General features: G+C 38.3%; 1 protein-coding gene across 19 annotated transcripts in view; it reads left to right on the top strand.

Moving 5' to 3' along the window:
- LOC141403990 (carbohydrate sulfotransferase 11) overlaps positions 1 to 27192 on the top strand; it is a 110449-nt gene extending 83257 nt beyond the window's left edge. For all 19 annotated transcript variants that reach the window (XM_073987151.1, XM_073987142.1, XM_073987147.1 and 16 more), the window contains 5 exons: positions 14008 to 14074; positions 14142 to 14286; positions 14697 to 14852; positions 14937 to 15265; positions 26096 to 27192. In XM_073987151.1, the coding sequence (XP_073843252.1) occupies positions 14008 to 14074; positions 14142 to 14286; positions 14697 to 14852; positions 14937 to 15265; positions 26096 to 26213 (815 nt within the window). In that variant the 3' untranslated portion in view covers positions 26214 to 27192. The remainder of the gene's footprint in view (positions 1 to 14007; positions 14075 to 14141; positions 14287 to 14696; positions 14853 to 14936; positions 15266 to 26095) is intronic.
- Positions 27193 to 27491: the final 299 nt, after the last annotated feature.

The following is a 27491-nucleotide window of genomic DNA, read 5'->3' as shown; positions in this document are numbered from 1 at the left end:
TAGAAGCACCCTTTCCTCTGGAAAAGGTTTATAGAAGCACCCTTTCCTCTGGAAAAGGTTTATAGAAGCACCTTTCCTCTGGAAAAGGTTTATAGAAGCACCTTTCCTCTGGAAAAGGTTTATAGAAGCACCCTTTCCTCTGGAAAAGGTTTATAGAAGCACCCTTTCCTCTGGAAAAGGTTTATAGAAGCACCCTTTCCTCTGGAAAAGGTTTATAGAAGCACCCTTTCCTCTGGAAAAGGTTTATAGAAGCACCCTTTCCTCTGGAAAAGGTTTATAGAAGCACCCTTTCCTCTGGAAAAGGTTTATAGAAGCACCCTTTCCTCTGGAAAAGGTTTATAGAAGCACCCTTTCCTCTGGAAAAGGTTTATAGAAGCACCCTTTCCTCTGGAAAAGGTTTATAGAAGCACCCTTTCCTCTGGAAAAGGTTTATAGAAGCACCCTTTCCTCTGGAAAAGGTTTATAGAAGCACCCTTTCCTCTGGAAAAGGTTTATAGAAGCACCCTTTCCTCTGGAAAAGGTTTATAGAAGCACCCTTTCCTCTGGAAAAGGTTTATAGAAGCACCCTTTCCTCTGGAAAAGGTTTATAGAAGCACCCTTTCCTCTGGAAAAGGTTTATAGAAGCACCCTTTCCTCTGGAAAAGGTTTATAGAAGCACCTTTCCTCTGGAAAAGGTTTATAGAAGCACCTTTCCTCTGGAAAAGGTTTATAGAAGCACCCTTTCCTCTGGAAAAGGTTTATAGAAGCACCCTTTCCTCTGGAAAAGGTTTGTAGAAGCACCCTTTCCTCTGGAAAAGGTTTGTAGAAGCACCCTTTCCTCTGGAAAAGGTTTATAGAAGAACCCTTTCCTCTGGAAAAGGTTTGTAGAAGCACCCTTTCCTCTGGAAAAGGTTTATAGAAGAACCCTTCCTTTATAGAGGCACCCTTTCCTCTGGAAAAGGTTTATAGAGGCACCCTTTCCTCTGGAAAAGGTTTATAGAGGCACCCTTTCCTCTGGAAAAGGTTTATAGAGGCACCCTTTCCTCTGGAAAAGGTTTATAGAGGCACCCTTTCCTCTGGAAAAGGTTTATAGAGGCACCCTTTCCTCTGGAAAAGGTTTATAGAGGCACCCTTTCCTCTGGAAAAGGTTTATAGAGGCACCCTTTCCTCTGGAAAAGGTTTATAGAGGCACCCTTTCCTCTGGAAAAGGTTTATAGAGGCACCCTTTCCTCTGGAAAAGTTTATAGAGGCACCCTTTCCTCTGGAAAAGGTTTATAGAGGCACCCTTTCCTCTGGAAAAGGTTTATAGAAGCACCCTTTCCTCTGGAAAAGGTTTATAGAAGCACCCTTTCCTCTGGAAAAGGTTTATAGAAGCACCCTTTCCTCTGGAAAAGGTTTATAGAAGCACCCTTTCCTCTGGAAAAGGTTTATAGAAGCACCCTTTCCTCTGGAAAAGGTTTATAGAAGCACCCTTTCCTCTGGAAAAGGTTTATAGAAGCACCCTTTCCTCTGGAAAAGGTTTGTAGAAGCACCCTTTCCTCTGGAAAAGGTTTATAGGAGCACCCTTCTGCACCCACTCTGGTGGTATTAAATCACAAAACGCAAGTACTCTTGAAATAATGAGAAGAATATTTTTCGCCGGCGAATGTTACATGGGACTACGTAAGCAGTTTACAAATGCAGTCACTCCTCTTCATTGAGGCTATCCGTTCTAATGAGTCAATGAGAGACATGGATTCTTGTATTTGCGTGCGCAAGAACCTATGCTTCTCATTGACAGTAGACAGTAATTCTTCGAAAGACCTACGTCAATCTGTGTTGACTATGATTACCGGTATCGTATGAACCACAAGCTGTACCAGCTTGTTAAACGTATCAAGTTACAACCATTATGATGGCTTGGTCACCATTATGATGGCTTGGTCACGCAATGCAAATTAATGAATATGCTCCTAAGAAAGGGCCCAATACAAATTCAATAAAAATTTAACTTTAATACAAATTCAAAATTAGGTTAAAACCCGATACTAAATTGTTGACTTTTACCATTTCCACAGAAATTATCTGAATGATTGATGACAGTTTTCGCCTGCATCCCATCAACAGCAAAAATACACAATCATAAAAAAATCTCAACCATCTGTAGTAAATTTATTTCACAAACACACGCATCCAATATTGCTCCAATAATATAATTAACTGCCACCAGTTGAGTACAGGTTAAATGTTCCCAAAGCCCCAGTTACCAATTCGAAGCATGATAACATCGGAAATACATATTCAATTTACTCTGTATGTTTGGTTGTATGTGTGTTGCCAACGACGAGGATGACTCTTGTTCTGGTTGTGTTGGAGACAAGTTTAATGTGTCAATAATAGAGGATATTGAATTTGCAAACGAGCAGCATCCTTGGTTACATTACACTTATTTACATTGTCGTTACACACACTCACTCTTACGCTCACATTCATTTGTCCTTGTCCGTCCACATTGTTGTTGTAGGGCATACGTTCTGCAAAGCTAAAAAAAGAACTTACAAAACTGTAACAACATCATCATCACATTGGCCTTATGCAAATATCCTGTTCATTTGAATTCGCAAAAGGATTTATGAATGGAAACAAAAAAGTATATTCATGTTTTTTTTTGCCACATTTATGTATGAATGTTTGTCCAGGTATGCGTTATAAGTATGTGAATTTGTGTTACATCATGCAAATTGAGAGAACTAACCTAAATCCGTAAGCAATGAATACAAAGAAAAATACTTCCTCATTCCCCTACATACATATGTACGTGGATACGGGCAGAATATATACAGCATGTAATATGAAATATTAATAAGGCATTTACTGTCGTGTGACACAAATCCGACATTGTTTCCGAACGGAAATTCTTCTAATATATTTTTTATAAATGTTTTATTGACTTTTTTAAGGAAGCAAAGAGATAAAGCTACATACATACATATCTCCATATCATGGAGGGTAGTTTTTCTGTTTGCAACTCAAATATATAATCATTTAAAACTGTATTTTTAGGTACATATATTATTCATCAGTCATTTAAAATGTCTCTACTAGACGCCGTTCGGACTCGATTATAGGCAGTATGTTCCATACCATAGAGCTAATATGAATCAAGGTGCACTTATTGATATGAGAGAATGCTCCCTTGTCTCTTTCGGGACGATTGTGCAAGAATTATATTCTTCATCAGTGTAGATCAGAGATGGTTGAAACGACGAAATTTTAGGTTTTCGACTGCCAAGAAGTTGGAAAAGTCGAAAATGTCATACACTATATAATGTATAAGAAGTAGAACGTCATAAAGCATTAGCATATTTCTTATGATGGAATAATTCGTGTTTTTTTTCTTCCTAGTTGAGTGGGTTTTGCAGCACAGTATCGCTTAAGACTTGCACAGGAACCATGTTGTCAAATGATATAACTTGGCAGACAGAACTCTCCACAGGTTGTACTTCCTCGATAGTTGTTCATGTTGATACTTAAAAATCTCATGTCGATGGGAGTGCAAGATCGTGGCGTTAGAAACATTGGTACAAATGGGTTGTTCATCGGTTCATTACGATGCTTTCCCGAAAATAAGTGAAAAAAGGGATAAAAGTTATACTAATTATCCGTCAAACCTCATTTTCCTGAAACATTAATTTGGACCGCACAGTGGTTCAGAATCGTTTTTCCTGGTCAAAATTCTATAACTTCTGAACGGATAAAAATATTTTCATAATCCTTTTTTTTTTTTTTTGTTCGGTAAGTAAGCTATACAAATACAAAAAAACATTCTTCATTTTTTTTCAAACGAAACCCAGCCAGCATTTTTAGAAATTTTTAATCAAATTCGAGACTTTTTTGATCCGACTGCACGATTAAAAAGCTGGAATATTAGCTCATTTTCTGATCATAAATGACTCCTTTGTTGGGAGGAAAACGTAACCTTAGGCGACTCTTCTAAACAAATCACAAATGAGTCTTCCTCTGCATTAGTTTCGAGTCATTTTCGGCCAATTTCTGATGGTATACGAGGGCAGTTCGGAAACTTCTTAGCCTAGAACAAAAAGTGCGGTATAGACAGAAAAAAGTAAAGTGTTTTGGAAACTTCCATCTCCGTTATGAACACATGTTAAATTTTGTTTCGATCTGGCAACTCCTTCATATAGAAACAGGTGTTCAAAAAAGACGCATCCGCAATTTTTTTACAATGGAAAAATTAGAAATGCGTGCTGTCATTAAATATTTACATAAAAAAGGTTTATCGGGACAAGAAATTCATAATGATATGGTGAATGTGTTAGGTGAAAGTGCTCCTTCATATGCAACTGTAAAAAATTGAAGATGAACCACGTAGTGACGTCCAAAAACAGCAACAACAACAGAAATTGTAGCCAAAGTGCATGATATGGTATTAAATGATCGACGAATAAAAGTGCGTGAAATTGCTAATATCATGGGCATCTCAAATGATCGAGTCCATTTACCGATGAAAAAGCTTTCTGCAAGATGGGTGCCGCATTTGTTAACAGTCGATCAACAACGCATAAGAATGAACATTTCTCAAGTTTGTCTGGATCGTTTTAAGCGAAATAAAATGGATTTTAAGCGTCGTTTCATAACTGTTGATGAGACATGGATCCACCACTATACTCCAGAGACAAAAGAACAATCCAAACAATGGACTGAAGCTGGAGGAAGTTCCCCAAAGAAGGCAAAAACAATTCAATCGGCTGGTAAGGTTATGGCAACGGTTTTTTGGGACTTCAAAGGTATTTTATTGATTGACTATCTGCAAAAGGATAAAACAATAAATTCAGAGTACTATTGCAACCTTTTGGATCAATTAAATGTACAAATTCGAGAAAAACGTCCTGGCTTACAACACAAAAAAATAATTTTTCATCAAGACAACGCACCAGCGCACAAGAGTGTTTTAACAATGGCTAAAATCAACGAATTAAAGTACGAGTTGCTTGACCACCCACCTTATTCTCTTGATTTAGCTCCCAGTGACTTTTACTTGTTCCCAAATCTAAAAAAATTCCTTGCTGGCAAGCGTTTTACCTCAAATGAAGATGCAATTACAGTTGTAAACCACTATTTTGAAGACCTTGAAACTATTTTAATCAAGGGATAGAATTGCAAGAAAAGCGTTGGACTAAGTGTATTGAAGTTACAGGAGATTATATTGAAAAATAAAAATATTTTTGAAAAACTAACTATTCCCTTTCATTGATAGGCTAAGAAGTTTCCGAACGGCCTCGTATAAAGTCTTTTTCGAGTCGTGTTTTAATCATTTAATCATTTCTTGATTAATTTGGGACCCTTTTTCGAGTATTTTTTAAGTCATTTTTATAATCGTTAATGAGTCTTTAAGGAGTCATTTATGAGTCGTTTTATTAGACGAAAGAAATTAAAGAATTGTCTTCTTATTCTTCTTTGTTTTTTGTTTGTTTTCTTTGTTTTGTTGTCTTTTCTTTTAAGACTTTTAGTTGTCCTTTATATTGCTCGGTGGTTTGTATACTGCTTCTTCATTTCACTTGGCGAAACCTGAACATGTGTTGTGTTTGTCTATACTCTCAATATTACATTTATATCAAAGTTTTGTAGAAAGTGTATATGAGAATTATTTACAACCAAACCATTATGCTTAGAAAAATAAAACAAAACAATCAGTGTTTAATCACATATCTATTCAAAATATGATCAGAAGATACATACTTATAATCGCTTTTCAAACACCTGCATGACCCTTTTTTGATTAGACATTTTTCAATCTTCAGATGATCAAAATGTGACAATAAATAACGAAAAAATAGTCACATTTTAAACGTATCAATGATTTATTTGTGATTGCTACACATTTGTTGTTGTATTTTAAATTGAACTCTTTTTATACCCTCCACCATATGGAGGGTATAATTAAATTTGTCATTCCGTTTGTAACACATCGAAATATTCGTCGGATACCCTATAAAGTATATATATATTATTGATCGGCATAAAATTCTATGTCGATTTAGCCATGTCCGTCTGTCCGTCCGTCTGTCTGTTGAGATCAAGATACAGCTCCCAATTTTAAAGATAGAGAGTCAATATTTGGTGCAGAAGTTGTTATTACTGGCAGGATGGTTGGTATTGAATATATCGGTCCACGTTTTGATATAGCCCCCATAGAACGGTACTTCCCGATTTTCGGTATTTTTAAGGTTTTAGCTTTATTATCCTACCAAAATGGCTGAAATTTGGTACGTAGTCTTCGTTAGGGGTATAAAACTTTCCCCCAGAATTTTGTCGGTATCGGTCCACGCCTTAATATAGCCCCCATAAAAGGGTACATCCCGATTTTCGGTATTTTGAAGGTTTTAGATTCAACAATGTGAAAAAATATTAAATTACTTTGTTACAATGCTATTTTCATTGTGTTCCCGTACTTTTTAATGGCAATGTACAAAAAAGAGCGAATTGTCATAAATTGCTTCCCCATACAAATTTCTTACAAAATACGGGAACGGAAAAAATGACGTAAATTGCAAAAACTCCAGCAGAAATGTCAAAATCAACGTATCAGCTATCGTATTTAGATGCCAATGAACATGCCGCTAGTTTTTTCTAAGCCCACATTGTAAGGCAGAAAACAGGAGGAGGTTGTTATTCGGCGTTATTTTTGTTTAAAGAGAAGTGTAAGTCTTGCTAGATTTCGGAGTATGGGAACGTATTTTTAGCACTAAACGGGAAAATTACTGTAAGTAGTAATATTTGCAGGTTCTGAACACAGCTCAACGATAAAATCTTTTTTATTTTTTCATTTGTTACTACTATACACAATTGATACGATATATAGAGAATTTTACGATAATTTTGGAAATAAAGTTGTAAATTTCTATATTGTCGTACATTTTTGATGACTAATTCAATTTACAACATCTTGTTTTGAAAATTTATGTTCGATCAGTTGCACATATGCATCTACCTTGATTATTGTGATATGTTTGAAATCCACAAAAAATAAGTGTAAACAACAGGGTGTATTTCAGGATTTCGTGAAATCCAGTGGATTTCGGAGCATAAGTATAAACCAGTTATTAGTCTTCGTTGGCGGTATAAAACGTCCCCCCAGAACTTTGTCGGCATCGGTCCATGCCTTCATATAGCCCTCATAGAACGGTACCTCCCGATTTTCGGTATTTTGAACGTTGTGGCCTCAATGGCTGAAATTTGGTATTTAGACTTCCAATGGGGGTACTCAAACTTCCCCTTTAAATTTGTCGGTATAGGTCCACGCCTTCATATAGCCCCCATGGAAAGGTAACTCCCGATTTTCCGCATTTTGAAGGTTGTGGCTTCAATATTTCACCAAAATGGCTGAAATTTGGTATTTAGTCTTCAATGTGATATAAATCTGTTCGCCAAAAATTTGTTTGTATAGGTCCACGCCCCATTTCCGACTAAAATTCGTCGGTATAGGTCCACGTTTCGATATAGCCCCCTTAGAACGGTACCTCCCAATGGCTGAAATTCGTTATTTAGTCTTCCAAGAGTTATAAAATATTCCAGAAGAGTATTATCAGTATAGGTCCACGACTTCCTATATCCCCACAGAAGCGTACTTCTTGATTTTCGGTATTTTTTAAGTTTTTGGTACATTTTCTTACCGAAAGATAGGAAATTTGGTATTTAGTCTTCTTTGAGTCTAAAAACTTTCCGTCAGAAATTTGTCGGTATAAATCGACGTTTTGAAATAGCCCCCATAGAACGGTGCCTCACATTGTTTTACCGAAATTGCTAAAATTTAGTATTAAGTCTTCTTTATACACGAAAGGAAACTAATTATTCCATTTTACTTCAATACAATTTGTGGTGGAGGGTATAATAAGTTCGGCTCGGCGAACTTAACGGCGTTCTTACTTGTTAATAATTACAGGGAGTCATTTTCGAGTCCCTTTATGATCATACAAGCGACTCAAAAAAGACTCCGCAGTTAAATTTTGAATTTGTTCAAAAATTAAATAAATACTCCTTGAAAACTCATAATATAAAACATTTCTGAATATTTTTTTAAAAAAAAATATTCAACAAATTAAAAACTTTTTCAAAAATTAAAAAAAATACTCCTTGCATTTTCCTAAAACTCATATACTAAAAAAAATTTCGATTTGTGTAAAAAAAGCTGTAATTAATATGAGAAACGGTATAGAGAAAACACAAATTTTTACGCATGTAATTTCAATAAATTTAAAAAAGTGTTGAACGGACGGAACGGGGCGTATACAAAAGTAGAAGACACACTCGGGCATCTTCCTGCGAATACCAAACCTTGTTCCATAATGTTCCCTAAAAGTTCTAATGCACTAAAGTTGGAATTTTACCCTTCTAAAAATCCTTTCCCGAGGAAAGGATGCATAGAGAGACCCTTTCTCTAGGAAAGGATACTTATAGAACTCTTTCGCTAGGAAATGGTGGTCATATGGACCCTTTCCTTAGGAAGGGGTGCCTATATGGACCCATAATAGACAAAAGTGTGCTTATAGAGGCCCTTTTCTTAGGAAAGTGTACTTATATAAAAACATTCCTTAGGAAATGGTGCGTATATAAATCTTTCCTTAGGAAAGGGTGCTTATATAAAAACTTCCCTTAGGAAAGAGTGCTTATATAAAAAATGTCCTTAGGAAAGGGTGTTTATACAAAAACTTTCCATAGGAAAGGGTATTTGTATAAAAACTTTCCTTAGGAAAGGGTGCTTACATAAAAATTTCTTTAAAAAAGGGTGCTTATATAAAAACGTTCCTTAGGAAAGGGCGCTTGTTTAAAAACCTTCCTTGGGAAAGGGTGCTTGTATAAAAACTTCCCATATAATAACTTCCCATAATAGAGAAAATGGTGCTTATACGGATCCTTTCTCTATGAAAGGGTGCTTATACGGATGCTTTATCTAGGAAACGGTGCTTATATGGATCCTTTCTCTAGGAAAGGGTGCTTAAATAGACTACATATTTCCATAGGAAAGGTTGCTTGCATACCATCAACGCATTGCAGAAGCGTCTATACAGTATGCATTAAACAACAACAACGTAACCGTGTGTTTGCGCACACGATATAATGCTTTTAAAAAGTTTGGTCATAGCTGTGGAATGGGACATATAAACCAGAGGAAAGGATGCTTAAAAGCGTTGAAAAGGGTGTTTGTAGGGATTATACAGAGGAAAGGTTGTTCTATAGAGCCTTTTCGGTTCTTCTATAGGGTGCTTTCTAAAGCCATTCCGGAGGAAAGCGTGCTTCTTCAAAGCCTTTCCCGAGAAAAATTTACTTCTATGCAGCGTTTCCCGAGAAATGGGGGCTTATTTAGAACCTTTCAGGGGGTGAATATATAGACCTTTTCCAGAAGAAATGGGACCCACATAGCATCTTTCCATAGAAGAGCGTGAATATATAGACGCTTACCAGAGAAAATGTGCTTATATTGGACAAACTATTACAAAGCCCCGTTTTTGAACTTGATACCTTATATACCCACGTTAGCCTAAAAGGCTAAAGGACATTATTATATGTTTTCTTTTACTATTGGACGGATTTGGAAACGCAAAATAAACCAATTTGGAGGCATTAAATGTATAATTTTCACATTAAAAGTTATTCCCAAGATGGCCCTCCTTGAAATGTATTGATCAATTTTAACTTAAAGTTAGCCGGAACGCTATAAATCTGTACATAAAATCCAAACTATAACAAACGAAGACTTATAATAATGGGAGTATGGGTATAAAGTCACAATATACACTAAGAGCCACATTAGGGTTATAACATTGTTACTACCTCATATCCCTGTATGATAGTTTGATGAGTTTTTACCTAAGATTACATAAAATCTTAATTATAAAGTGATTCGATAACAAAAGCTTCGGCACAAAAAGCTTTTAAAGTTTTTGTTTTTCAGAGCTTTTGAAAATTTTGTGAAGTCACTGTGAGCAGATATTTAACTGAAAACAAGGTATAGGGGCACACGACATACCTAAAGTGACATAACTGTTGGTTTCTCACTATTTCTATCATCGTATTATACCATATATATCATTTTATATTGTATATCACTTTATTTCATATATCATTGTGCGGGACCTTTCTTAAAATTTAAGTGGAATAAAAGTTATTTTAGTCTTTAATAGGTAAAAGACCATCCATTCGTGCAACAGGAAATAGCTTTTTGAGAATATCTTTTTTATTTCATAGAATAAAAAAAAAACAAGTAAAAAAGTATCAGTCGGCTTTGCCGACAGAGATACACCCTCAGCCTGTGTGAATTGGAACTTTCATCTACGGACAGATCGAATGTATTTCGGGTCTGTATTAGGGTCTTTTTGAACATTTGATTAGGATTAAAGTTCAAAAATTTTACCTAGGAGAGAATGGACCGACATAGTGCATTACGGAAGTGGATCTTATTTTGAGAGTCATAACTTTACGATAGATATCGCGCCCAGTAGTCATTTCAGTGGGTTATCGTACACCTGTTGGACCAGTATGCCAGGAAGCATGGACTTGTCCACGGAAAACATGGCTGTAAACAGGACCACAAAAAACATCATCGGTATAAATTTGCAAAGGATCTCCGAACAAACCCTAAACTGCACATGGACACAAATATTGAACTTTTGTGGGGGAGGTATCCTAAGGAGAGGACCGATATGGGCCATTTTTGAAGTTAAACTAAGTTTCGACAAAATATGACGAAGGCCAAGTTTTAGACCAAAAAAGCTCGTGAGTTCTTGTGCTCTCCAGCTACTACATATGGTGCCATAGGGTTTTTTTCAACTTTCGGGCTGTTTTCCCAAGAAGTATGGACTCGCCACTGAAAAAAGTTTTACCGTTGTAATTGAGACAGCGATTGCAAGTAGCTTCAACAGAAATCAAAGTTAGTCAAGAGAAGGTCTTAAAGTAAACTTATTCGAAATTTTGTGTGTGTGGTACCCGATGGAATGGGCAAATATAGTCCATATTAAAACCTGATCTATATCTGGTAGATATATTAGGATGCGTAAAGTATGGACCAAATCGGTCCTTCTCTTCAAGAGTTATCGTGCGCACAATTTGTCCAAACATTTTTGAACTTTTGTGGGGGAGGTACCTGAAGGAGTGAACCGATATGGCTTATCTTCGAATTTAAACTAAGTTTGAACAAAATATTTTGAAGGCCAAATTTTGGATCGGATCTGCCGTTCGAGAGTTATCTTGAGGTCCAACCACCACACACGGTGTCATACAGTTTTTTTTTAACCTTTCAGGCTATTTTCTCAGGAAGTATGGTTTTGCCCCTGATGAAACTTGTGCCGCCGTATGGGGGGCCGTGAATTTAAGTTGTTACAACAAAAACCAAAACAATTCGAAAGCAGGTCCTAAACTGAACTTTTTCCGAAATTTTGTGTGGGAGGTACCCGAAGGCGTGGACCGATTGAATCCATATTGGAACATCATCTAAGTTTGGTAGAAACTTCACGGTGTTCAAAGTATGGACCAAATCGGTTACTCCCTCCAAGAGTTATCGTGCGCACAAATTTTCCGAAAATTTTCGAACTTTTTTAGGGGAGGTACCGGAAGGAGTGGACCTATATAACCCATCTTCGAAGTTATACTAAGTTTGGACAACATATTGCGAAACCCAAATCCAAATCGGTTCATCCGTTCGAGAGCCAGCCAGACAGACAGACGGACGGACATGGCTAAATCAACTCCAAATTGTCTGAAACGGATTTCGTCCAAACATACTTGGGGTCAAAACCATTATTTCGATGAGGCACATTTTGCCCGTATGAAAGTGTATATACCCTCGTTAGCATAAATGCTGAGGGTATAAAAATTCAAATTGGTTTGTGCGGAACCTTTTTATACCCTACACCACTATGTGGGGACGGTATTATAAGTTGGTTTTGCCCAAAAAGATTGTAACGCATCGAAATAATGGTCGTAGACCCATACTTATATATACCAAAATGAATGTCTCGACGAGCTGAGTCGATCTGGATATGTGTGTCCGTCCGTCAGTCCGTCCGTCTGTCCATCTAAACTTTGTTATCACGCTACAGGTCGCAATTTTGATCGGATCGTCACGAAATTTTGGGTGTTGATGAGGGTCCCGGAGGAGAAGAAGCCTATTGATTTTGGTGATGGTCGGATAATATTCAGGGGTCGGAATGGGCAAAAAACGTATGTGAATAAAAAGACAACGTTTTTTTCCAAAGCGAATATCTCAGCTTCTATATGGGGTATACCAAAAGCAAGACCTGAAAATAAATGTAGAAAATATCACCTTTCTAATGATGTAAAGTAAGTTCTCGTAGGTGATCAAACAACGAAGATATTACAATAGTCGCAAATAAAACCCAAATTTTCATTCTTGCAATTTTAATTATAATGACGCATATCACAGCTTTGGTTGGGGACTTTCCAATAAAAACCCTGGCTATGAAAGTAGAAGATCCCATATTTACAATGATGCAACCAAGTCGGCTTAGGTGACCAACTAACGGAGATATCGCAATAGTCGGTAATACATACCATTTTTCCATTTTTTGGAAATCACGCTACAGGTCGCAATTTTGATCGGATCGTCACGAAATTTTGGGTGTTGATGGGGGTCCAGGGGGGAAGAAGCCTATTGATTTTGGTGATGGTCGGATAATAATTAGGGGTCGGAATGAGCAAAAAAGTTATTTGGAGAAAAAGTCTAAATATTGTAAATATCTCAGCGTCTATAAGGGGTATATAAAAAGCAAAACTTGTCACTGAAATTAGAAAATATCACCTTTGAAACGATGTAACGTAGGTTGTCGTAGGTGGTCACACAACGATGATATCGCAATAGTCGCTAATAGAACCCAACTTTTAATTTTTGCGATTTTAATAATAATGATTGGGGACCTTCTTAAAGCAAAGCCTGACTAAGAAAGTAGAAAATCCCGTCTTTAAAATTATGCAAATTAGGTTGGCGTAGGTGGTCAAATAATAGAGATATCGCAATAGTCGGTAATTCATCCCTTTTTTCCACTTTTTCTGCAATCACACTATAGGTCGGAATTTTGATCGGATCATCACGAAATTTTCTCACAGAGATAGAAGCCAATTGACGTTGGTGATGTCGAGAGTAGTCAAATATAAAACTAAATATTAATTATTTTGGTTCAGTTCGCCTTAAGTCATTTGGTATAAAAGCCAGATAGGTGAAAAACTTTCGTATCTCCGTAAAAGAAATGTTTTCGAGTGAAAAGATTATGCACAGGGGTAGTGGTGTAGGGTATCACATAGTCGGCAATGTACCGACTATAACCTTTTCACACTTGTTTTTATAATAAAGTGGAATGAATGTTATTTTAGGTATTAATAGGCAAAAGTTCATTCATTCTCACTACAGGAAATCATTTTTGAGAAAAAATGTCAAAAAGTCATAACACTAAGCCACATATTACTCGCTTATGCCAACGATTAAGAACAGATACATGGTCATTATTGTATATTTCACCGCTACATTTATTCCTAATATCATTGTATAATATTCGGGACATGCATAAGTAATTCACTTGGAATTGAAATTATCCATGCAGAAAGATCTGCTAAGAGCTCTTAGAACGTTTTTTACAAAAAAATCATAGTTTGAGTTCTATAAGTAACTCGACATTTCCTTTTTCTTATACATTTTGTAAATTCTTCAGCTGATCGAAAGTGATTGATACTTGAATAAGAAGTTCAATGGATTTTACTTCTTTAAGCTGCCAAGCAGTTTGGAATTAGAGGATTGTAACGCTCATTTTCCAATACACACTCAGAGAAACGCCAATTTTAGAATAAGCAACTCAAAATTTTGTAGGGTCACTTAATACAACTTTTGAATTTTATAGTTTAAAATAGCTAGGTTACTTGCTAGCCTTGATACTTTGATTAATTTTATAAAAGTATAAAGTAATTAATATTTTCAATGGTTATGTGGACCTTGTTTTATAATTATTGTCACATTTCTTTTTGTAGGCAACGATTCCTGGCATAAGCCCAATCCTTGGGAATTTCTAGTTAATAAAAAGCATCACATCATATGGTAAATATAAAATGGAAAGTAAACACAAAACACGACAAATATTAAGAAGTGTATCTCTTATCCGCAGGTGCAATGTTTTCAAAGCTGCATCTTCATCATGGATGTATAATTTTAATGTTTTGGCTGGATATTCACCGGAGTTTTTGCGCAAAACCAAAGAGATATTTTTACATTTAGCGCGAGAACGTTATCCAAGAGTTACGCTAGAAGAGGTAAGAAGATACGTTTTCATAAAACGAATAAAAAAGAATCAGCCAGATTTTGCGATAGGCTACAAGTATATACATATACATATATTTTTAAACATTATTTTCTTATTTCATTATCTGATTTGCAAAAAAAAAATCTGTCTTTTTATTTAAATACCACTGTTAACTATTAGCCCTTAAATCCATTATCATTAAGTTAAATCCATTCCCTCCCTCCTCCTCTACATTAACTATTTTTGTGCATTTTTATCCACTCAAACTACCCTTTGACAGTTCATTAATATTGTAAATGTAAAAGCTCTTAAAAGTAAATTATCTCTTAATTACCCTTTATTATTCTTTACTGACATTTTTTATTTTCCTCATTTATTTCGCCTTCTTCTGCCCACCCAAAAACTCGACAACACCAACAGCTACACGAGGCACAAAACAATTCAGTGACCTTTTTAATAGCCCGTCATCCTTTCGAGAGGCTATTGAGCGCTTATCGCGATAAATTTGTATATGCCATACCCCACTCACTACACGACAAGTTCGGCCGTAAAATAGTACGAACTTATAGAAAAAAGGTTAGTAGAACATACATATGTACATACTATAAAAAATTAATTGAAAATTATAACAATATGTCTTTCTTTCCTCCCTTCCAACAGAGTCTGCAGTTAAAGCCACCGAAATATCCGACATTCCAAGAATTTGTACGTTGGCTATTGGATCAAATCAAGCATGACAACTATTTGGACATGCATTTTGTTTCATATACAAGATTTTGTACGCCGTGCCTAATACATTTTGATGTTATATTAAAATTTGAAACCCTGGAAGAGGATCAACTGTATCTGATCGATAAGACTGGTTTGAAGCAAATAATAGCGCCGGAATGGCAAAATCCTGGAAAAGGAAAGAATACATTGGATTTATTGCAACAATTCTATTCGAAATTAACGAGAACTGAAATCGATGGACTGTATGATTATTATAGGTATGTGTATTCAATAATTAATACTATGTGATGTAAAACACATTGTGAATTTGATTTTTCATCCAAATTGATGAATTGTCTTGACTATAAGGCCAAATTATTGTAGCTTTTTAACCACGCCAATCTTTTCTTTGCCCATCCAATTGACATATGATATTCAACTTCATTCTCCATTATAGTGCTGAACATGAACCATCCCAAGGATCGTATTTATATGCCTTTCTAGCTGGAATTACCTGTAATTTAACAGTTGAAGTTCCCAGTGGTCGCAAAATATCTCCACTAAAAATTTGTCACCATAGGTACATGTTTTGGTATAGCCCCCATATATCGGTACCTCCCGATTGTCGGTATTTTGAGGATTTTAGCTACAATTTTTATCAAAACGAGCTGTACTTTGATAATTATGGTTGTTAGTGGTTCCAACCCTTCTCCACAAAAATTGTCAAAACAGGTCCATGTTTTGGTATAGTCCCCATATAACGACACCTCCAGATTTTCGGTATGTTGAGCTACAATTTTAACCGAACCAGCTGTAATTTTACATTTGAGGTTCTCTGTAGTCATGAAAGTTCTCCACCAAAAATCATCAACATGTCCATGTGTTGATATAGCACCCATATAACGGTACCACCCGATTTTCGGTATTTTGAGGGTCTTAGGTAGATTGTTTGACGGAACTACCCGTAATTTGACATTTTAGGTTCCCTGCAGTAACAAAACTTTGCCACCAAAAATTGACAAGATAGGTCCACACATTGCTATATCAATGTGTGGACCTATCTTGACAACGGTACCTCCCGATTTTCGGTATTTTGAGGGTTTTAGCTACAATTTTGTACCCAAATAGCTGTAATTTGACATTTCAGGTTCCCAGAGGTCACGAAAGATCTTCACCAACGGTACCTCCCGATTTTCGGTATTTTGTGGATTTTTGCTACAATTTTTAGCCGAACTAGCTGTAATTCGACATTTGAGATTCTTAGTGGTCACGAAACTTCTCCACCAAAAATCGTCAGCATGAGTCCTTGTTTTGGTATTGTCCCCATATAACTGTACCTCCGATTTTCGGTATTTTGAGGATTTTAGCTACAATTTTTAACCGAACTAGTTGTAATTTGACATTTGAGGTTCTCAGAGGTCGCGAATGTTCTTCAACAAAAATCGTCAACATAGGCCAATGTTTTGATATAGCCCCCATATACCGGTACCTCCTGATTTTCGGTATTTTGAAGATTTTAGATAAAATTTTTAACCGAACTGGCAAAAATTCTTCACTAAATATCGTCAACATCGGTCCATGTTGTGGTATAACCCCCGATTTTCGGTACTTTGAGGGTCTTAGGTACATTGATTGACGGAACTACCCGTAATTTGACATTTGAGGTTCCCTGTATATCGATCCCAATCCAGGTCTCAATAATGCTAATACCACTCGTGTATAACTTGGCAGGTGGCGTTCTTCTGCTTCGATTGATGGGTGCTGTTCTCCACGTTCGGCATTCACTCTGTGTCTTTGAACTGCCTGCACAACTATATCAATGTTAATGTTATCCAAGCCTAATGTTATCCTGAGCCTCTGGACCTCTCACTCTCTTTTTATATCATGAAGATCTCTGCTGATATGCCAGGGTAGGGGAAGACTGTCCACAAGATTGTGTCAGGGATACTCACGGCGATAAAACCCAAGAAGGTACTGCATCGACAACATCTTGTTGTGCTGATCTTGTGCCGGTAATATCATCGCCTCCTCATGTAGATGTTGAATATTCATCCAGCGACTTGAAGTCCTTGTCTCCACTTCTGATCTTGGAGCAAATAGCTTTAGCTGTCGTGGACTATTTAAACATCCTATCGTACATTACACTCAATATCTTGGGGTGGTTAGTGGTCGGAATCAGGACACCATCGACTAATATGTTTAGGGGGAGTCTCATGCCGCCTGTCCAGATGGTAAACAGTGTTGTCGTGGATTTTCACATTTGTGATATTCATCTGCTATTAAATCAGCTTTGTAAATATTTAACCTATCACATATGTCATCGACCGATAGGACACGATACCAAGATAGTACATGCTCTACGATCTCTATTCCGTCCGACGTCACCCCACCTTGAGGAACTTCCTTAGACTTCGAACACGGCTGTAGGAAAGTATTCTCTATGTCATCTAATAGCCTGGCATGGTTCACGGTATCGAAGGGCTTCGATAGGTCAAGAGCCACCATAACTATTCATTTACACGACTTGTTCTGGTTCAGTCATCGAATGATATGTGTGGATATGGCGTGTAATGTTGTTATGCTGCTATGCATTTTCCGGATGCATGCTGATGTTGGGCAAACTGGGAGACAGCCCATCATAAAGGGAGAAGTAGTATCTCTAGGGTCTTTGGCCTGACTGTTTCCAGCAGCGGGGCAATATTGGTGACTAACGACAAATTGAGGACACTTGTCATCCAGTTACTTCAGCAATACCATTGAGCAACATTACCATTTGCAACAACTCTGATAGGAAATTTTGGTGGTATTTCCTCGGTTGAGAGGATATTATTTGGCGTAGAATACTCCTCTTCCCCTTGTCACTTTTAGGGTCACAATTAAAATAACACGCACACCTCTTCTGATCTGCCACTGTCACGCCGAAAGTAACCCATGTATTGAATGACTTATCGTCCTTTGCAATGACCAAAGGGTATAGCTCTGGCGGAGCAAATTGATAGCTCTACGTTTTGCACGGTAAATGAAATGTTCCTACGAGAATAAGAGGATATTGCCTGAGATGAGATTGCCATCACCATTGCGGCACCCAGTCTGATAAATTACTTATTCTGGCAACTCGTCATTTTGCTTGGCTCGGTCACCTTCCGTTAACAGATCCCCCGACTTTATAACCTCTAACAGCCGTACTTTTCTGAACCATGAACAAATTGAGTGGCAAAGGTTCAGCGAATTTACCAATACTTCAGACCCTCGGATAGCTGAGAGAATTTTCCGGTACATCATCAAAGCTGCAGGGCAATGGACTAGCAAATGGGCGTGTTATGCTATGTCGTACGAAGCCTGTTGACCCAAGAGTTAGTTAACTTACACTTGAAATCACCGGGCTATTAGGTGAGCATAAGCGGAAAAAGTTCCTAGACCACCTGAAACTTATTGCATTGCTACAGGATAGAGTTAATTGTGGGCAACGGTTAAATCACTCTTAAATCTGGAAAAAAGGATGATAGCGAGGCTGTTGTTGTTGTTTGAAACACTATGGTTTCGGATCAATCCGAAATAAAAAAAAACCCGCTGCCATGCGATTGTAAACAGGTTGTTATTTTTAACGATGTGAGCGAAACCTTCTTGACCTCCGGTCAGTGGTAAACTATGCGGCGCCACTGCGGTATGTAAACATTAGCACTACGTAGTGGGAGAATGTTCATAAAACTGTCAGAATCCCACCCAGAGGACTGTAATTGGTTGTCTGACATGACACCACGCCTCTTCATAATGAGGCGAAGATTTTACCGGTACATCAGCACAACAAAATGTTGTCGATGTTATCACCCTGAGAATCTCTGCAACAAAATTATTGTGGGCAGGCCTCCCACACCCAGGCACTCTTGCCTATGGAGTTCTTGCACGTATACAGTACTATCAGTTCTCTCTTGGCGCGCGTTTATTGACTCTTCTTGTCCATACTTGACCTCTGAAGAGTTTTCCATGGAAACATCGTGCGTTGGCAGATTGAATGTGTTGATTTTCCTCTTATTCGTGACAATGACCAGTTTTGTATTTGAAGAGTTCACGCCCAGGCCGTTTTGGTGAGCCCCTACATTTAACTTGACTGGAGCTTGACTGGTCCGATAGAGTCTGTTTGAATTTTCCACTGATTTCGATTATCAGTCATCATCATATCGCTCATTCACTCAAAGAGTATCATAACTCAAAACATGCGTTTTCTGAGTTAGCAATTTCTATCCTTTCTAAAAGTTCTCCTACATCTTGTGCCAAATTTTCATGCGGATATCTCTAAAAGTCAACGAGTTATAGCTTATTAATTATGAAATTCGCATAAACCAACAAAAAAAGCTTTTTGAGTCTATGAAGCACTAAAACACTTCAAATCATGATTGATCCTGAACAGAAATTTAGCACTGATATCTGGCTAGCTCTTTGTAATAATCTTTTTATGTTGGGAAGTCAACTTTCAATCGCCATCTTAAAACACGTTTATCTCGAAGCTGGATTTTTTGGGATGTGTCATTCTTTATGTAAATTAGCGATATGTGCTAGTTTTGATACGAAGTTTATTCCTTGAGTATTTCGTTGAATACCATGAGCCACAGTAGTGATGACAAAACTCCAACTGCTGATGTTACTCTGGAATTGAAGCAGTAGATAGAGCAAATGCCTAGTTCTATATGTGAAAATGGATAGACTCGTGCTTAACGTTATTATAGTCTCCTTATATTACTAGAAAGACTACTAACGTAAAGATCTTCTTCTTTTGTTATCCTTCACTCCTTGTGGAGCATAGGGCCATTCTTTTATGTCGAGCTCTGTTGTGCCATGCTTGACTGACGTCATTCCATGAATAGTTTGTAGTTCGGCGTCGATCGACCTTCTCCACGATTTAGCTGGTGCACCAACACGCCGGCCTATACCTTGTGGATTCCGAGGAAGCGCTTGACGAGCAATGTTTTCGGCAGGTCTTCGTAGCTCATCCAATGCCATTTTCTTTGACAGACCTCAAAGGGAGCCGCAATATGATTGTTGATGTTCAATAGTTCAACATTCCGAATGCGGTTCGTCTATTGAACTCGTGTGGTATAAAAAGCTTGTGTGTATATTGAGATTTGTCGGTATCTCCGAATAGGCTGAAGCATGCCGAAATCAGCCTTTGCTTTATGTAATCGAAAGTTCATGTCTTCATCAGTTCCACCCTTTATCATAATTTGGCTACCAAGGTAACTGAATTTGTCCACAAATTCGATGTCAACAATGTCGTCAATGCAGATGTGTGAATCAGATTTCTCTCCATAGCCTACCGGCATGGACTTAGTTTTTGCGATGTTGATTTCGAACCCGAATGAACGCAACTCATTTTTAATAGAGTTGATATTTTCCTGCAGATGACTATTTACTTGGCTCAGTAGACATCCACCATCAGCGTATTCAAAGTATTCCAGGTGTTTAAACGGTGCCCACTGGATTCCACGTTTGCCATTCAAAGCTCAACGCATTACATTGTCGGTGACAAGGATGAAAAGTATTGGTAACATAATATATCCTTGTCTTACCCCTTTTTTACCTCAAAGGATCTGATAATTTTCCATTGTGTAGTCGGTATACATGGCCTTGATTAAATTGAGAATTTTGCGGTATGTTACGACGTACTAGTATATTCCACTGATGCCAATTATGTTAATGTACGTGGGCAGATAAAATAGTTATACGCTAATAAATCCATAGAAACCCTATTCTAGGGCAGCTTTAGTCAGCGACCCACCATTTATAGTCTGGCACTAGATGGCAGCTGATTTTAATACTGAATAATCTTAAACCGATGACCTACTTTGGAAAATTATTGCCGAGGTGGGCACTGTTGGGCATCATGACTTAAACCTTAGGTCAAATTTAAGTATATGATCGAATTAGCATTACAAAATACACTAAGAAAATATGCAGCTAACTAGAATTCCACAACAAGCTAAAACACTATTTTTTTAATGAAAATTAAGCTATTGCCTCCTCCTTCAAAATCCACTATAATATTTTGCTATACGTATTAGTTTCGCGATATTTTGAATATATTTACTTGCACTAAAAATATAGGTTGTAGTCACAACAAAAAATATTAGTCAAATGTTGCGACTTTTGAAGCTATTCTTAAGAAGATCGCGTTCGAATGAAAGAAAAACTAATATATTTTTAAAAAGGTCCATGTCATAGCTGTCAGTGTTGCCAGATGTTGTACCAAAATTTTGACATTAATTTTTTTATTTTTGGCCAATGGGTGGATCCACTGTGCACAGGAACGATTCTCTCTGAATCCAAACTGCTTCTATCGGAGTGTGTCAATGACCGAGTCAGATATTCGAGTTAGAATTATGCGACTTAATATTTTGTAATGTATAACGAGTGGTTTTACCGAAGGCTGAGGTTAGCTCAGCCGCTGCCAGGGTCGACTCAAGGACCCACAAACCTTAAGTAAGATGAGACACGATTGAACTGTGCTTCAGAGTTTTATTTACATAATTTCGTAAACATAAGTTTCAGATAATATGGAGATAAGTTGATATGTTGGTAAAGTTGGGGAACAACCTCGGGTGGAATCGCTTCGAGTTGGTCGGTATGAAGTAGGTGGTAATCGGCGGATAGAAGGTGGGCTTGGTAGCTGACAGTCGGTCGATAACACTCGGCTCGGAAATAGTGAAATCGGCAATCTTCTGATCGTCAGCCCTCGCTCGGCAATACTCGGATTGGCAATGGATCGGTAGTTCCCGTTGTTGGCGTATCGCACGGCTCGGCGTTATTCGGATTGCTGTCGGATCGGTAGTCTTCGTGTGTTGAGTTCGGCTCGGTAGTCTTCGGGTGTTGAGTTCGGCTCGGTAGTCTTCGGGTGTTGAGTTCGGTTCGTTAGTCTCCGGGTGTTGAGTTCGGCTCGGTAGTCTTCGGGTGTTGAGTTCGGCTCGGTAGTCTTCGGGTGTTGAGTTCTGTTCGTTAGTCTTCGGGTGTTGAGTTCGACTCGGTAGTCTTCGGGTGTTGAGTTCGGCTCGGTAGTCTTCGGGTTGCTACTCTGTAAAGAGAAGAGGCGGGTATAGTTAGGCAATAGAGCGAACGAATCGACAGGAGCGAACGAATCGACAGGAGCGAACGAATCGGCAGGAGCGAACAAATCGCAAGGAGCGAACGAATCGGCAGGAGCGAACAAATCGCAAGGAGCGAACGAATCGCCAGGAGCGAACGAATCGACAGGAGCGAACAAATCGCAAGGAGCGAACGAATCGCCAGGAGCGAACGAGTCGACAGGAGCGAACGAATCGACAGGAGCGAACGAATCGCAGGGCCGACGGCTGTTGCTAGGTTCGGTTCAAGTGACTGCGGACAATGCCACACGTCTTATTTGTACTTCGTTTAACGCCAGCACTAGACAAATTCAGCGACGAAACCTAAACATCTTATCCATCTGGGTTTACGGAGTGAATGAGAATTATTTGTAATGCGAGTTAACCAGGAAATACACTGAAGTTTGAATAATGTTCGAATAGAATAGTAATTATGCATGAAGTTGGGATTATGCATGCACAAATAAGGTATTTTTGTATTGATACTGGTTGTAATGTCAGAGAGGCGGTTTGGTAATGTAATGGTCACGTTACATCCCCCCCTTACTTCGTAAAAAAACATATAAGGTATGTTTTTTTTTCTCCCTATATATTGTTTTTTTTTTTTTTTTTTGCTTTTATGGGCAGGAGTAGTTAACTCCCCGTGGGAGAGCTTGAGTTAAGTCGGTTCCATTTTCGATCACCCGCTGAACTAATTTCGTGACTATCCGTATTCCGCGACGATATCTTTACAATTGGCCCTAGTACCTGTGGGTTCTCTGCTGCGGGCGGTGATGTCCGATTTGGCTTGAGAACATTAGGATGAAGACATTTAATTCTGACTTGCCAGTTGTGTCCAGTTTTTGCGCCCTCCTTGTGCTGGTGATCGTCGGCTTTCTTAGGAACGTTGCGAATTGGGCTCCGAGATGGTTTGCTGTTTCTGATCTTTGTTGGTTTGGTTACAACATCAGATTTTGACGCGTTTTCCATGGACCGGTTTGGTTTGGGTTTGTCTGGGTTTTTAAACATTCCTGATTGGAGAGGGATACAACGGGGTGAATGGAATCCGTGTGCCGCTCGGCCATGAATGTTAACACGGTCTCTCCATCAAGGGTCAGACTGCAACTTCTCTCTGCCAGGAAATCCATCCCTAATACAAGCGGCTCGGCTAGAGTTGGGATTACCGTAACAAAAAGATTTGACATTTTTCCTCGATACTGTACTCGTAACCGAGTATCGGTCTCACACTCCGCAAGCCTATGATCTGCCATCTGGATAGCTCTTTTTGACGTACCCGGCTGCAACATTTGTCGCAATTTCTGGTCGATGTAGCTAAGCGATGACACCGTGTCGATGAGCGCATTGACCTTTATCCCTTCCACTGATACTGGGATAAAATATCGACTGTCTCGTGAGGAAGTATTCGTCTCCGAATTCATTGTTTCCCTTTTGACGCAGCTACACTCTCGAGAAAGTACGTCATCCTTGCCACAACGCGAACAGAACTTTATGGGAGTTCTCCGACACTGAAACCGAAAATGACCTGGGCGTTTGCAGCGCCGGCAGTGAGTTTCACGAGCGTAGGGCACTGCAACCTCTTGAATCATATGGGAGGTGTGCGGCTTTTCTAGTCTGGCTTCATCCCTTTTCAATATTTCGAAGTCATCGGTTAACTCCATCAATTCGTCCAATGTTGTAAAATCTTGACGTCTAGCGTAGTGCCTGTATTCTGTTCGCAGGCCATCGTAAATGCGATCCAAATGGTTCATCTTGCGTAGTTGCGGGTGTCGTCGAGAGGTTGTCAGCATTGCCAATATATAATCCTTCGCCCTTTCTTTATTGTGCTGCCGTCGGTTGTAGAACGAATGCTCTATTTGGCTCATGTATCGCTTAGACAAGAAAAATCGCTCAGCCTAGGCCCGAAACTTCGACCATGATTTGATCTCGTCTCTTTTGACCCGATACCATTTCAACGCGTTCCCCTCCAAAATGATGAACAATGACGGGAGAAGACGATCGAATGGGATGGAATGACATTCCGCCAACTCTTCGAACCGCTCAAGGAAATCGACGAGATCGCTGTCACCTGAAAATTTCAGTGACCATCGGTGAATTATATTCATGACATCCAAGTCTGACATACACATCTTGTGCACTGTTGCTGGTTCTTCAACGATGGTTGGGTGTTGCTTCTCGGGTACCGATGATTTAACCTCCTTCTCTGAATCACCAACCATGTTTCTCATAGACCTGGACAAATTATCGCTGGCGGCTGGTTTAGATTTTCCGTTGTTCGTATTTTTGTCAGGTCCCTGCTCGGGCGCCACTTATAACGAGTGGTTTTACCGAAGGCTGAGGTTAGCTCAGCCGCTGCCAGGGTCGACTCAAGGACCCACAAACCTTAAGTAAGATGAGACACGATTGAACTGTGCTTCAGAGTTTTATTTACATAATTTCGTAAACATAAGTTTCAGATAATATGGAGATAAGTTGATATGTTGGTAAAGTTGGGGAACAACCTCGGGTTCGCTTCGAGTTGGTCGGTATGAAGTAGGTGGTAATCGGCGGATAGAAGGTGGGCTTGGTAGCTGACAGTCGGTCGATAACACTCGGCTCGGAAATAGTGAAATCGGCAATCTTCTGATCGTCAGCCCTCGCTCGGCAATACTCGGATTGGCAATGGATCGGTAGTTCCCGTTGTTGGCGTATCGCACGGCTCGGCGTTATTCGGATTGCTGTCGGATCGGTAGTCTTCGTGTGTTGAGTTCGGCTCGGTAGTCTTCGGGTGTTGAGTTCGGCTCGGTAGTCTTCGGGTGTTGAGTTCGGTTCGGTAGTCTTCGGGTGTTGAGTTCGGCTCGGTAGTCTTCGGGTGTTGAGTTCTGTTCGTTAGTCTTCGGGTGTTGAGTTCGACTCGGTAGTCTTCGGGTGTTGAGTTCGGCTCGGTAGTCTTCGGGTTGCTACTCTGTAAAGAGAAGAGGCGGGTATAGTTAGGCAATAGAGCGAACGGATCGCAAGGAGCGAACGAATCGACAGGAGCGAACGAATCGACAGGAGCGAACGAATCGACAGGAGCGAACGAATCGGCAGGAGCGAACAAATCGCAAGGAGCGAACAAATCGCAAGGAGCGAACGAATCGGCTGGAGCGAACAAATCGCAAGGAGCGAACGAATCGACAGGAGCGAACAAATCGCAAGGAGCGAACGAATCGGCAGGAGCGAACGAATCGACAGGAGCGAACGAGTCGACAGGAGCGAACGAATCGCAGGGCCGACGGCTGTTGCTAGGTTCGGTTCAAGTGACTGCGGACAATGCCACACGTCTTATCTTGTACTTCGTTTAACTCCAGCACTCGACAAATTCAGCGACGAAAACTAAACATCTTATCCATCTGGGTTTACGGAGTGAATGAGAATTATTTGTAAGGCGAGTTAACCAGGAAATACACTGAAGTTTGAATAATGTTCGAATAGAGTAGTAATTATGCATGAAGTTGGGATTATGCATGCACAAATAAGGTACTTTTGTATTGATACTGGATGTAATGTCAGAGAGGCGGTTTGGTAATGTAACGGTTACGTTACAAATGTGATTCCCCTGTAATTGTTGCAATTTTTGGGGTCCCCCCTTTTTGGCATTTTTATCAGGATAACTTCATTCCAAGAGGAAGGAAGTACTTCTTCCCAAATTTTTAATATATACAAAGACAGACAAACCACTTCGCAGCCGATATGTCTGGTAATGGGATTATGTGAGTTCGGGTTAAAATAAATATTAAAAGTTATCTTCGCCCTAATAGTAAAAATTTTGGAACAAAATTCATTCAGTGCAGTTTCAATCCATTTACCTTTAGTACAGGCATGTTTGGTGGGACTGATTGAGGTAATTGGTTATTTGGCCTTAATTTCAAGGGCTTTCTAGAGTTTTTAGTTGACATGAGAATAGGCTGATAGGTCTGCGTATTTTGGACAATTTTATTCAATTTTATTAACATTTAATTTGTATTCCTTTTTTTACAGATATGACTTTGAACTCTTCAATTATAGTGCTACATCTTATTTCAACATAGCCCGATCGAATGAAGAGGATATCCCGGAAGAGCCGGTCTTGTTGTTGGGAAAACCTCCTTCGCCTTGAATAATGTAAATAACAACACATCACTGAAGCAATTTCCTCGCATCACAATTGACAAAAAAAGACTATAACTCTCCCCTAGAAGAGAGTGACTTATATATCACACGCTTCTTTTGACAGACAACAACAATCAAAAAAATAAACGAAAATAAGGATTTGCAAAAGAAAGAAAAAACCGGGAAAACAAATTGCTAAGCTGCTAACAACACATCCCTTTCGCTCGCTCTCTTATCAGATGACAGGGGGTTGTTTACATAGTGTGAACTTTTACAAAAATATTCTCAACATATACATATTTGATTTAAAATTTAGTAAATTGGAAAAAACAAGTGACATCCTTTTCATTTTTCATTGAATCATATTTGATGTGAATAACCCCCTCTCTCAAGAAAACTACTCTCGTCCATTAAAACAACGCTAGTTTTACAATGCATTTCTCTCTTTATATACACACGCATATACACATATTGTAGTTAAATTATTTAAATATATTTTTTATTTAAAATTTAGTGCGTTAATGGAAAATAAAAGCTTTCGACTTTCAAATATCAGCTATTTTCCATCTATTGAAAAAGAAAAACAAAAACCTAATAAAAACAAATTGTAGACAATGAAATGACAGGACAAATAGAATGTCACAAACAACAGAAAAAATAATTAAATAAAATATATAAGAAGACATTATAACAAATGGTTACAATAATATTTAATAAGCATCAATAAGTTATAACAAAATAAAAAGAAATTGTAGAAAATTAAATTTTAAGAATAATAACAAAAATGAAAAAAATTAAACGAAATATCACGCATAGCGCTTTTTACTTACCTTAAATTGAATTGACAATGTACTAGGAAATCCCAATTATTTTTAAAAGTATTTATTAAACTATTGTTAATTTTTTTTAATTATTTATTTATTCAAATTGGTAATGTAAAAGGAAGGAAACTGGAATGTAGGTGAATAAAAAAAATATTTAAAGAATGTTTAAAATGTGTTTTTTTAAATACCTCTTATTTGGCTAGCTGTAAGTATGGAATGATAATAGGACTGTTCGATAACTTCGCAACACAAGTTCTTACGAGTATTTGCAACTAATTTTCAATTCTTTTTTACTGAACAAGTTTGTTATCGTATAGCATTTTGTAAAAGTTTGTACAAATGTTTGGGTTATCGAACAGACCTAATGTCTTTATTAAAATAGAAGATTTCAGAAATAATCTTGGTGTCACGCTTCCGGTATTGCCCGCTAAATGTAGTTAACTAACATAAAAACGATAAAA

The sequence above is a fragment of the Musca autumnalis genome, unplaced genomic scaffold, assembly GCF_047663935.1.
Source record: "Musca autumnalis isolate F117 unplaced genomic scaffold, ASM4766393v1 scaffold_4, whole genome shotgun sequence".
Taxonomy (NCBI): Eukaryota; Metazoa; Arthropoda; class Insecta; order Diptera; family Muscidae; genus Musca; species Musca autumnalis.
This window is presented reverse-complemented; position numbering and strand designations above follow the sequence as displayed.